The sequence below is a fragment of the Antennarius striatus genome, chromosome 2 (assembly GCF_040054535.1).
Source record: "Antennarius striatus isolate MH-2024 chromosome 2, ASM4005453v1, whole genome shotgun sequence".
NCBI lineage: Eukaryota > Metazoa > Chordata > Actinopteri > Lophiiformes > Antennariidae > Antennarius > Antennarius striatus.
Genome location: NC_090777.1, coordinates 3,035,890 through 3,050,000, shown reverse-complemented (window position 1 = coordinate 3,050,000; position 14,111 = coordinate 3,035,890). Strand labels below are relative to the sequence as shown.

Genomic DNA, 14,111 nt, shown 5'->3' with positions numbered 1-14,111 from the left:
GTCTCTCGATTCCGCGGAATTCATTAGGAACCAATTACCGGACTTGTAGAGGAATAGAAACCCGTCGCTGCGCCGCAGCGGCAGCAGCAGCTCTCCGGCTCCAAAAACCGGACCCCATCCCACGAAAAACGACTTTATCCAAACCCCAACATTCCCCCTCCCGCTTTGCGCGTCCTCCTCGCAGTCAGAACAAGCAAAGCCACGACCAAATAAATAAATAAATAGATAAAACATGAAGAAAATCTCACCCGGATTGTGTGGAGAAGGAGGGCGGCAGTCAGAACCAAACCGAAGTCCGTTCTCATGGTGGCGAACGAGCGACGCAGGACCGCGGGAAGAGGCTCGGCGCGTAATTCTGCTCCGGTGGTGGTGAAAAAAATAAAAAATAAAAATCCCTCCTTCTTTGTCGGACTGCTCGGTAAGTTGCGTCCCCTTCCTCGGTTGCTCGGTGTGTGTGTGTGTGTGTGTGTGTGTGTGTGTGTGTGTGTGTGTGTGTGTGTGTGTGTGTGTGTGTGTGAGTGTGTGTGCTGCGGCTCCGCTCCCGGTTCCACCGGCTCTATCATCTGCAGGTGTGTGTGTGTGGGGGGGGGGGGTGTGTGTGTGTGTGTGTGTGTGTGTGTGTGCGCTCCGCTCGGCACCAAGGCGCAGTCAGCGTCACTCCTCAACCCCTCCTATCACCCGCTGGAGGAAAAAACTCCACACACACGCACTTAAAGAAACACTCGTTGGAAAGTGTGGATCAAACAGATTCAACATCTACCATATTTTTAATCCCCCCCCCCACCCACACACACACACACACACACACACACACACACACACACACACACACCCTCACCTCCGAGGGTGAATTGAAGAGTTTAGCAGTTTTCATGGTTCCAGATGAAAGGGTCAGTAAAGCCAGGGTTCAGGTTTCTGTGAAGGCAAAAAAAAAAACTACATGGTGAAGTCATCAAGCATCAAACTCCAAACATCAATTCACAGATGTGTGTATTTTAACATCTGGTGTGTGTTATTAGATTTCAGTGGTGGTATAATCTGCTTTTAGTTAGGATTGAAACGGATTAGAGACAGGAGGTGGAGGAGATGTTGAGGTTCTCCAGGTTGGATGGGATCAGAAATGAGTTCCTCAGAGGAACAGCCAAGGTGAGATGTTGTGGAGACAAAGTTAGAGACTCTGAGGAGAGACGGTGAGGATGTTGGTGAAAGGGGGGGTGAGGATGGAGCTACCAGAGGAAGAGGAGAAGAGGAGGACCAAAGAGGAGGTGGAGAGACGCTGTGGAGACAAGCTTGAAGAAGAGGAGGAAGAAAATCTCCACATTACTCCACATGACAGACGTCTCGTGGGTCACGTGTTCCTTTCTGACCTGCAGGATTCAGCACAAGTTTTTAAAAAATTGCAGAAAAGAACGAGTGTTTTAATCCCCACTCTTCATCTTCACCTCTACGTTACTGAATACGGCGCAGAAACGTCACACAAACTCATCCCACTGATGGCTTTGGAAGATTAGCTCACATCCAATACAAATCCAGATAACTGCACTGTAAAAAGAGGAAATTTTAATCATAATGAAAGTTCAGTAAAGGTTGATTCAGATGTTTTTCAAATCCAACGTCAGCGCCTCTCATAGAAATGAATTCAGCTCTCAGGAAGAAGAAGAAAAAAAGTCGTTTTTGGATTAAAAAACGGCTGACGGGGCCATGCCCGAGTATTACTGTGCATCTGTTTATGTGACCTGCTTAGCCAATTTCCTCTGTGTGCCATCCAGGCCTTTTTACCACCTCTCCGTCCCCAAGAGCTCCAGCTCTCCGATCCATACCCCCCCCCTTTTTTTTTTCTGATGAGATCTGTGTTTATGGTTCTCGTCCAGTTTAATGCACTGACTGGCAGATTCCTCTTTCTGTCTCCGTCACGCACCGCAGTGCATTCCATCATCTGTATTTTTCTTCATCCATCACTTCACTCTGGCTGTTTTTTTTTTCTTGTACCCACCCATCCTGCAAGACTTTAAACAAATCCACTGAAATAGAGGAATTAAACTGGTAACAGCTAAGTTCCTCAAACTGTGTGGTGAATAAATTGTATTTCCTATAGGAGTTAGGGAGGTGAGAGATTAGAGAAGAGAGCGGGGCTCAGGGGTAGCCTGGAGTTCCTGTTGGGTTCCAGCAAAGTGGAAAAATTTGTTTTCTCTATAAGTACATAAGAAAAATATGTATATGATAGGATACCCCCAGAAAAACCTGCATTGTTTCCCAATGGAGAGCAGAAAAAAGAAAAGTTCCTTTAACTTCCTGCTGGCTTTACCACGGATACAGTTCCAGCCTCACACGTTCAGTTGTGTTTAGTCTTACAAGATCATCAGTTTAGTATTTTCTCATTTAATTTGGTATTTCCCATCATTCCCATTATTAAATTGATTATATATTACAGTATATACACCATTACCTTCAGTTCAAGTCATAATTATTTCATTAGCTTGCTCCACATGGTCAACACCTCACCAGTATATATATATATATATATATATATATATATATATATATATATATATATATATATATATATATATATATATATATATATATATATATATATATATACACACACACACACACACACACACACACACACACACTGGAATCTTGTACCATGTTGTTTGGAAATGTTTTATTTCACTCGTGTCACCAAAACTATGGTTGGTTAATGTTCTTTTGCTCGGTCAGTTGTTTTGGACCACCGGTAGAAAGATTCTGGCCTTGAATAGAAATAAAGACAAAATAGAAAAAAATAGAAATTAAAATAGAAATAAAAAAAGGCATTAATCTCTATGTTTTGGGTTTTCCATGTCTGCACACCTAACCCTCGTCGCAGGAAGTCATTTACACTCAGTCACAACATGGATGCAGAAATTCTAGCATTGGTGCTGAATTTAAGTTGGAAATGATCAAAATTACAAGTTCAGTCACAGAACGGCTTAAACTCGCATTTCAAGGTTCTACTGAACCTGCATGATAGCTGTAAGATGAAAAATAAAGGAAATAAGTACTAAAACGGTAAAAATGAAGGACCACGGATTATTTTTGGGCAAAATATTCAGATAATATTCAAAATATGGCAGCTGTGTGAAATTAATTAAAGAGTAAAATACGGAACTTTAAAGAAATTAACTACAAATTTAATAAATATGGAACAACAATGTCTAAATGAGGACACTTGGATCACAATCTGAATAACAATGGTGACACCAAGGAGATTTATAGAAGAAAAGCACCCGAGTACTCCACCAGATGAATCACGAGTCGTCTACAAACACTGAAGTAATGCAGAATCCAGTGAGAGTAGAGATGTAGGAGTGAGAGCAAACAGTACTGTAATGGTGTAAAAAGACTGAATAGGCCCTTCTTACAACTCCTACATGGATCTCCTGAGTCTCCATCGGGGCACCTTCCAAGCTGCCCGGATCGCTTCTACAAAAAGCAAATATTAAAATAGCTCCACGTCCAACAAAGCTGTCGACTCGCCGACACGAGATGTGAGATCGACTCGAGGCGATTACGTGGAGTTTCTCATCCTCTGTCTCTTCAACGCGACTTCGACTATCGGCTCACGCTCAGAATCACGCCCAGACAGGTGATCGCACGACGTGTGACAGGAGTGAACGGGTGTGAACGAGCGCACGGTGAAGAGTTACACCTGCTGGCGTGTGAAGGTTTGAGGAGAAACAGTTTGTCAGGGTGGAAGGAGACGGATCTGCATCGTCTGGCTTATCTGAAGGCGTCACTCAGAAAGGAATCCGGCGTCGCACACGGGGCGGCCCAAGGTGTCACATGCTGCCATTGTTGGTGTTATTCCCCACACGAGGCTTCTGGAGTGAGGTTTACATGCATGTCAGGAGATGATGCATGGTTTTTGTGTACAGTTCTTAACAGGACAATAGGTATGATAAATTCTGTTGCCTTTTATAAGCACTTTAAATAATACATGAGTGAAAAAGATGCTGATCTTTAACACTTATTTCACTCTAATCTATTAATATTTGAATGTGTTTGTCTAAAACCTGCTAGTGATGGTTTTGAGAGAATACAGCTAGAAATCAGCTCTGGTATGTTTCCCATTGTCACACACAATTGGTAAAGGGAGCATTAATGAACATTATTTTAAATCACGCATGACCCATTCAAATAGACACACACTTCCTGTCTCCTAAGTGGGCGTGGCTACCTCTCTAGACATCAATGCTCAGCATTTTAAGCCTGAAACCAGAGGTCAGATGTCAGCGGTGAAGGGAACCGGAAGCTGGAACGGGACGTCAAGGAAGAGCTGGGCAGCAAAATGTCCTTCATTTTCTTATTGGGTAATATCTCCAGGCTCCATCAGCACACATTTGTTTCATGCATTGAGAAAAACAATTACTAAACCTGTGATTGGTTGTTTGCCACAGACTCACAAACACATTTCACACAGTTTAACATTTTCATCTCCTCTGTGGATGACCTGGCACCAGCGGATCTGTTTTCTAACTGTCCTTCGTTAATGTGTTTCTCAAAGTTTGAAGTGCTATAGATGACTCAGATTTTGGCTGTAGTGCAAGTTTCTCTATTTTGGAGGGACATAAAACTTTAAACCTGATGTGCTTAGATGGGATTTATGTAAAGGCGCAAGGTGGTGGCACAATATCATGTAACGCAGACATAGGAAGTGGTTGTGAAGTTTCCTTTATGAGGCACCTCTAGCCCAAGCTAAAGGCGCAGGCTAAAGCCATTAGCTCCAAATGGCAGATGTCATCCACATTAATCGTGTGACTGATCATTGATCTATAAAGCAGATGACATTACAATCACATCGCTGGAGAAATATCAAAGGCATTTGGTGCTTAGCTGGACGTTTGTCTGTTCTCGTGTTGTTTTCGGCTAATTATTGGTGATTGTTCTAAAAATGGCAAATAAATAATAAAAGTAACTCTGCTCTAATAATAGTGAGTCCCAATTCCTTACTTACTAATTCAACACATTCATTCTTGAAGAACACATCATCCCAGTAAAACAGGCAACAAGTTTCAGGGAGGAAAAGATCAGCCTGCACAGAAGTGGGTGAAGCTGCAGTACCTCAAACGGACACTTGAGGCAGCTCCAAAAACGAGTCAGACCTCAAGGATCATGATTTAGGTCACATTCACTTGTTTCTATTAGAATTAGAATGCCAGATATTAGTCTCCATATTTTCTACAGTCTTTTGCTTTGTGCTGATTATTAAAAATTGTGGAACTGTCATCATTTACTTTTCTCACTATATGTCTTCTTAAATTGACTTGTTCTTTTTACACCTCCTCTCTGTGAATAAAAGCTTTGTAATTTTACCATGAGGAGGGTAAATTTCTTGGATCAGCTGAGACACAGATCATCTCATTTCATGTGTGTTTATGACTTCTACAACTCCATCGTAAACTCTAATATTCACTGCCGACCAAAACCCATGTTGTCTTCCACTTATCGTTTAAACGATAGCAATGGAAGAGATGCAGAAGCCCATACAATGTGGGCGTAAATGTCTGTAAGATACACGTTTAATATACACAATGATGGTATGCAGAAGTGCTTCATGGTCCAATACATGACGTGCATCATTTATCTTGGCCGTACAAGCGTGTCTGTGCACTTCTTCCATGCACCCAAAGCCCTTTTTCTTAAATTGCCCATCCCAACAGCTCAAATCTAGGATATCCGATGGGCTCTGCTTGCAATTCTGCAGCTCATCACTTTCCAACCACAACCCCATGACTGAGCCTGAAGGGGAACATCAAGTCTAACAGTAACTTCATACAAAGGTGATTTATGTTTTTGTGATCATCACTGTCCTTTTCCAATGTTTAACTGAATGTTGATTAGTTTAATGCAGGACAAACACACTCTCTTCCTAAAACTGAACCTGGTAGCATTGTTGCTGCGATAAATCCAGTTTCATTGGGTTAACCCGACCAAACAGTCTCAGAATAAAGACAATAAATCCTCACACAGGACATGGCCCTCGGTTTCCTGGGTAAAAGTCCTGTGTTTGATCCGTTTATCCAGCACACACTGAACTCCTTCAGAGACTATCATCTGACTTCTGAAGTCAAATGACCTCAAGAGGCAGATGAAGTCTTTCTACATTAGGCTTTAACCCAATATATACAGCACATTATGTGAAAATCCTGACTTGAAATCATCAATGTGTGTATGATGTTCCACAACTTTTTAATGAGATGAGAACAGAATAAAATGGAGTGAAGCATTACTGTGCTTTGTCGGGATACGTTTTTGTAAACACTGCAACACTAAAAAAGACAAACTCACAAATTAAAATTTTCAGCATATGTTTGGTTTTAAATAAGCCAAGCAACAGATATACGATGATGATTCTAATAATCCTCAGTCCTTGTAGTCAAGCAGCAGAACCCCAAAACACTTACAATGGCTGTTCCACTGGTTTCTGAGCAATCGTGTGAGTGGCTACTGGTCCTTTAAGCCTTTACTGAATGTTTATGTGAATGTGAATGTATATATAAGTTAAGTGCATTATTTATATCAGAATATCTTAGCTTCATGATCCAAGGCATAGTCTATCTGTCAGCTCAAAACTGTACTCATTTGCTTTAAGGTGGTGGAATTTCATCTCTGTAACTGAATTACTCCTGGTTTTATGATATTGACATAATACACAAGACTTCCAACTTTAATTAATAAATCACAGATAAAATTATACACTTCAAACACATCTCTCGAGGCAGGAACCGCCCGACTCCAACGCATGGCCCGGAGTTATCAAAGTCAGTCAGCAAGTTTTAGGAGCTTGGAGCAATGGGATTGCTTATTTCCTCATAAAAGCACCATCCATCCACCAAACTCCCACTGAGGCCTGCCACAGTAGTGTGTGTGAGTGCTTCATTATGTCAAGTCATATTACTGTATTAGAAATACCCAAACTCAAGCCCAGGGAGTAGTAAACAAGCAGACAGCCTCGGTCTAATGGAAGTAAAAGAGAGCAAGGGAGACAGGCGGCATCGCTCTCCGCTGCCTGTAAGCAGATTCTACACGGCCAAGTCATCATGCTATTCTGATAATGATGCTTTCATTACCCAATGAGAAGCCAGCCTGGTCCATAGACTAAAATGATTAGGGATCTTCGTGTCTCCCTGTCCCTCTCTCTGTCTCCTGTTCTCTTGTTCCATCTCTTAGTGAAGCGATCTGATCACTCAAAGCCCATTAACTCAGATTGTACAGAGAAATGAATGAGAGCAAAAGTGCAAAGGGTAAAAACGAAGCCCATGATAGCAATCATTCTAAAATCTATTAAGTTATTCTCTCTTCACGAGCCACCAGGGGACCTCCGTTTGTGGTTGAATATCCACCAAAGCAGAGGTTCTAATGTCACCTGATGGACCGGCTTGTAAAGACGGGTTTTTGGAAAATTGGATTCTCATGCAGGACGCTGGTACGATCCCAGCAAGTCCTTCTGGGAGATGTGGAAGCTGTGGTTTCCACATCCTGGCTCTGGTGTCCTGTGGTATTGGCCACGGTTGACTTGGGAAGGAAAGCTCTCAAAGGTGAATCCAAAGCCTTGTTGACAGCTTCAGAATAACCCAGAGATCATGGGAAATCTGGGTTGGTCTGAAACGCTCGGATCTGTTTGATTTCCCATCTTTGATGGTTACATAGTGGAAAAGAGAAGATGGATTTACCCAGTGGCATAGCGGTGGCATGAAACCGTATGATATCAGAACATCAGAGCAGCTGCAGACTGGTCCACAGGACGGTGTGAAGTGGCAGATCTCACAGTTTTACCAAAATGATCAAGGACTTAGGGATTTATACCATCTTACCCATCTTCATTTAGCATGTTCAAACACTCTATGACATCGGATTGAGGGTAAATGCTACCATGTTTTCATGTGCCGACGCCTCTAAACGGACAAATATCAGAAGTTCTGTGAGAGAAGAGGCACTGAAACGATGCCTTAGCATCGCAGGGAGATTTTTTAGCAGCTATGGGAGGGCGCTCAGTGGATGTGCCCCTAAGGCTGATGGGACGCTTTGATCAGAGATGGAGGGACACGCCTGTTAAAAATCAGAAGCCGAGCGTTCCCTTCCATCCCTTTGTATTCCTCTTCTTCTTTCATTCTCTCCCTCCATCTCTCTATTTGTTGGCCTCTTTGTATCCCTTCCTCCTCGACTCAACCTTCTCCCGTCTTTTCACATCGATTCTCTCTCTCCCGTTTCGCTCTCTCTTCCCTGCAAATATATAGATTGTGAAAAGTCATCATGTTGTTTCAACAGCGCTCCATTTCATCGCTGCTCCCCAGGTGGTTGTTGGGTCCGACCCACAGGAGGCGGCGGGGCTGGACAGATGGCCCGTCGCGCTCCGTGCTACCGATCAGACCCAGAAGACAGACAGCGTTAATAAGCACACACACACACACACAGACACACACGCATATGAGTTTCCATAGCATACATAGTCTAATAAATCAAACTAATTCAATATAAAGACAATAAAAGAACAAAAAACATCCGCAACTGCTCCGTTCAATCGTATTTTGTTTTCTTCCGGTTGCTTTGATTCCACGGCGGCCTTCGTTTCTGGAAACACTTTCTCCCTGATTTGTTTTAGCCGTTACTTTATGCAATTCCAGGGTTGCTGTAGTGTGGGGGATTCTCCGACACCGAGCGCCAGTAGTGAGTAAATTATTCCATTCAATTATCTGAGCATTTGCTCAATATAAATACCATCTGGGTGCTTGAAATAGATTAGTTTAAGGCCGTAGTAAATTATTAAACTATTCCCAGTGAGTGAGTCCCCATTCCCCTTTAAATGAGGTGGACATATGGGGGTTCAAACCGCCCCTCTGGATGTCTCGTGCGTTCGCCACTTAAATACGGCCGGTATGGATTACTGTGACAGCATTCCCAACAGAAGCATAGAAACGGGTTCCGCCACCACTTGACCCTCACTTTTGGTCACTGCCTAAACAGTTTACAACGTTCCCCAGCCAGACTAGACGATATATATATGAGTAAAGTATGTGTGGGTTAACTCTGGATATAGTGATTCATTTCACTCCAGGCTATAATGTATTTAGCAGGAAGAGTTTGAATTCCTGCATTGCATCAATCACATTATTTCTCTCTCGCACACAGATTCAACTCCGTCAGGAAACAGAACTAAAAGTATTTCTCCTTTATTAGGCATTAGACTTTCTGGTACATCTCGTCCAAACTGCTTTTGCTCGATGCTTGGGGGGCCGGAGCGCCTTGACGGTTCAAACACAAACACACACGCAGTAACCCAAAAGCTTTTCGCTTCACGTAAGAAGAGTTTTAACCAACTTAGGACCTGTAGAACATCAATAAAACGTCCTTGCTCGAGACTTTTTAAGTTTTACCAGACAGCTAAATTGATAGGAGACTACATTCTATCTAGAGGGCAAAGACAGACTTTCTTGCCTCGCAGTTAACACTCAAAGACAGAACTCCAAAAAGCCCAAAAGACAAAAATTAATGTGATAGCACTGACTATTCTGTGCTCACAGTCGTCTGAATGAAGGTTTTTTTAAACAGCAGGAACTGTAATTGGATGCAGCGGATCAGATTCCTGTCCTGATGGACTCATATGTTCGTTCTTGGGGCAACCTGCCTCCTTCCTCCTGTCAGTTTAAGCCCCCATGATTGGTTTTAACTTTAAAGCCGGGCTTCTGTGCAGATACTGTGACTGGAAACAAGGATGAACCAAGGATTCCACTGGGAAAATGATCAATCAATAGCGACCACCACCACCAGCGACACGGTGGCGCCTCACAGCTAGAAGGTTCCGGATTCGAGTCCATTCTGTGTGGAGATTGTGTGTTCTCCCTGTGTCTGCGTGGGGTATGTCCAGATTCTCCAGCTTCCTCCCACCTCCAGAAACATGCAGCTGAGGTAAACCGATCGTCCCAAATTGCGCATAGGTGTGTGGGTGGTCTCCAGCAACCCCAGTGACCCGCAAAAGCAGAAAAAGCAGGTGAGAAGATGAAGGAATGAACGAACGAACAAAAATGAATGGCATTTGTACGTACGTACGTACGAACGAAAAAACAAATGTACGAACAAAAAAACAAAGTAACCTACGGACAAACAAACCAACAAACGAACCGATGAACAAATGAATGAACAAATGAATGAATGAACACAAACAAGAGTGAATGAATGAATGAATGAGTGAATGAATGAATGAATGAGTGAATGAATGTATGAAGGAAGGAAGGAAGGAACGAACTAACGAACAAATGAACAAACGAACAAACAAACGAGTGAATGAATGAATGAATAAATGAATGAATAAATGAATGAATGAATGAATGGAGGAACGAATGAACGAACGAACAAAAAAAATGAAGGAATGAACGAATGTACGAACGTACATACGAACGAAAAAACGAAGAAACCTACGAACAAACAAACCAACAAACGAACCAACGAACGAATGAATGAACGAACGAACAAAAACAACAAAAAAATAATGAATGACTGAACGAATGAATGAATGAATGGAGGAACGAATGAACAAACCAACAAAAAAATGAAGGAATGAACGAATGTACGAACGTACGTACGGACGAAAAACAAACGTACGAACAAACGAGTCAATGAATGTATGAATGAATGAAGGAAGGAAGGAACGAACTAACGAACAAATGAACAAACAAACAAACAAACGAGTGAATGAATGAATGAATAAATGGAGGAATGAATGAACGAACGAACAAACAAAAAAACGAAGGAAAAAACAAAGAAACCTACGAACAAACGAACCAACGAACGAATGAATGAACGAACAAATGAACGAACAAAAAACAAACAAAATTGTGAATGAATGAATGAATTAATTAATTAATGAATGGAGGAAGGAAGGAAGGAATGAACAAACTAACGAACAAATGAACAAACAAACAAATGAGTGAATGAATGAATAAATAAATGAATGGATGAATGAAGGAACGAACAAACGAACAAAGAAACGAACAAATGAAAAAAACAAACAACCAAACAAACCAGTGAATGAATGAATGAATGAATGAAAGAATGAGCGACTGATCCACCACCACCCACCTCTTCTCGCTGCGTAGGATTAATATTGCGATAAGCATTAGCCCAGCGTGGCTTGAAGAAGTGCTTTAGATCTAGATAATATCAGGACCGGAATATTTTGGGATGCTTTTTATTAAAGATAAAATCACACAGGAGAAGGCACGTAATCCTTTCATATTACTAATGTACGAATTACCAAATGTATTCAGTATGCTTTCAAAAAAGACAATTATAGTAACAAAACCATCAAATCAAATAGCATCATTCAATCAAAGCCCGTCGTTGCTTTAATTCCAAACACTGATCCAAAAGCTGCTGTTGTGCTTAATGGTCCACTTTACTGCGACTAAAGTGTTATCAGTAAGCACAGCACACATTATGTTCCCTAGCAGACCTTCTGGGGTTCAGCTGTCCCCAAACAAGGCCTCTTGCTTCAGATCCTTCATTCATCACTTCCACCTAAACCCCAGAAACGGAGCTCAGTTACCAACATTTTGGGAAAACAGCGCCGAGACACTCCATTAAACAGAATAGCATCAAAACACAGTTTGAAAGAAAAATATAACTTTCTCTATCTTGCTGCACATCAAGAGAACCATTTTTCAATGACCAAGTATAATGGAAATTATGAAAAGGCAATTTCACCCTTGGGTAGAACTGGGGTGACCGGGCGCGGGGGCTGGCGCTGTGCTTTATAAAGTTGGGATGTAAACATTGGGATTCAGACCTGAAAGTTGTTGACACGTCTCCCCAGCGGTTGATTGTGTTAGCCGTGGAAACAAGAGGTCCACGATTCAGAGAACGGCTACAAATTTAATCTCCTTTGGTTTATGAGAAGTCAGGGGCAGAAACGTCACCCTTTGACCTGCAACTCCTCCAGTTAGCTAAAACCAAACAACAGCTTCTCATTTATTTCTGTACCGCTCTATTACACCTAAAGCATTGAACACACAACTAATACATTAAACGGCTTGAAAGCATATCCTGACTTTTTTTGATTGGTTACTTTCAGAAATAAGTTATGAGTGTTACAAATCTATAAATTTGGATTTTTGCACTGAATTATAGTTTTGTTTCATCCTTAAAAGCTGTTATTTGCTGAAACTAAATCATTTTGCGCCATCCTCCATGTATGTAACTCATTAATTGTATTTTATTTGTAAGATTATAGTCGTATTTCCACCATTCCATAATAATTATGACATCCTGATAAGACTGGATCACTCTGTGAAGAGCAGCATCACAAATTTTTAATCAGAAAATACACAAGAACATTTAACATCCTAATGGATTCAGGAGACGTAATTACTTTACAAACTCAATAAGTGCAGAAATAAATGGATGTTAGCATTCCTAAATTGTGATCCATCATAACTTAGTCAGAGTTTTGCTTTTTATTGAACAGGATCTACTGAGACTACCGCTAGAATGTCAATATCAGCTAAGAACCCGAACTTTATGGTAAGCAAAATATGGTGAGGGATCTGTGCTGTGATTTGTATTTTGTGTCCTCCTTAAATTGCAATAGAAAATCTGTGAAAGGATTATTAAATTTCAAAAAAAAATTTCATTTTATTTAAGCCAAGGAACATTTTAAGAAGTTCAACAGATATCATGATATCAAAGGTAACTTTGTCCAGAAATCCTCATGTTGTCTCTGGAGTGAGTTTTAGCGAGCAGCAGCATCACAGCGTGTGTCTAATTTCATTTGTTTGGCTCTTCAACTCTGAATAAATGTGCTTCAACTTGCTGATTTTATTCCTGCAGCTCCTGCTGGTTTCTGGATCTGTTGATCAACCGATCCGTCAAAGTGTTGGCTGCAGTCGGAGTGTCGGAGCGTTTGTGTCAGTCCCTTCTCCTCCGTTTAAAAGGTAAACCCATTCACTCAGTGGCACGTGGTGACGGTCGCCGAACGCCGGATGAAAAAACGTGGTTTCTTTTTTAAAGTATGATCACCTGGATCAATTAATTATTAATATATTTCGTGATTGATTTCAATTCTAATTAGGAATTAGGGATTCATTTATGTTGATTATGTGCGATTCCTGTGCAAAACGTGCAATTCCTGCAGGCTGCCTCAGACCCCCAGCTGGTTTGGGACAGAATCCAAACCCTGCTTGTAATGTATAAACCAAATAAGAATGCTTAATTCAATATCCTCCATGACTTTTTGAATGCCCTGCACTTTGGTTCTTTCTGATTTATGTTCATCGCACACCAAAACATATATTCTCAATAAAAACAATAGATATTAACTGAGATATTTTCCTCCACCTTGAGGTTCTGAAGCGGCTCCACCAGGACTAGCACCTGAAATGTGGTATAATAAAATCAGCATCTCCCGGCTCATATTTATAATGAATTTTGGAGCGTTCTCACATCTCTCCGACTCTCTCTCTTCCCAAGAATAGATCATATTTTTCAAACACATGGACATTACTGGGGGGGGGGGTAATCCCCAGGTATATTGCTGGTCGCCACATTGCACCTCGGTAGGTGTGAGAAGTTACACCTTCTTTAGGAAACACTGGGAGGGTAACTCGGTTAGAATGTTTAGTTACTCAACAGACTCACGTGCGAGCATTATAAAACAAACTGTAACTCGAAGGTTAATTTATTTTCTTGTCAGATTCTGTAGGATTTTTATTCCACGCATTCATGATTTTTTTTTTTTTTTTTAATTTTGACCTGGAGGTGAGGATGGCCTCCTCTCTAACCTTTAACCGATAACACGCTCGTCTGGTCTGAAGGAGATCGTTCACCTCAGCCTCGCATTGGATTTGACGTGTCCTGCATGAGGTTGGTATCAGCGTGTGTTCACATACAGTATGGAGTATTTACATACACAGCAGATCCCTACCCATGAATTATGTATACCGTTGTGCGGCGTTAACGCTTTACCGATGATGCAGCACTTTACCGGGTAGTTAAGTGAAGTTAAACATCTGGACTCGGTTTTTCCTGTCAGCCCCGTCTCCCGTTTTCACACCTGAATAAGAGACGAGTGTTTA

The 14,111-nt window shown here is 41.5% G+C and overlaps 1 protein-coding gene across 1 annotated transcript in view; it reads right to left on the bottom strand.

Moving 5' to 3' along the window:
• LOC137608071 (cadherin-4-like) overlaps positions 1 to 493 on the bottom strand; it is a 235,100-nt gene extending 234,607 nt beyond the window's left edge. The window contains exon 1 of the mRNA XM_068334093.1: positions 249 to 493. Coding sequence (XP_068190194.1) covers positions 249 to 305 — 57 coding nt within the window. The 5' untranslated portion in view covers positions 306 to 493. The remainder of the gene's footprint in view (positions 1 to 248) is intronic.
• Between the last annotated feature and the right edge of the window lie 13,618 nt (positions 494 to 14,111).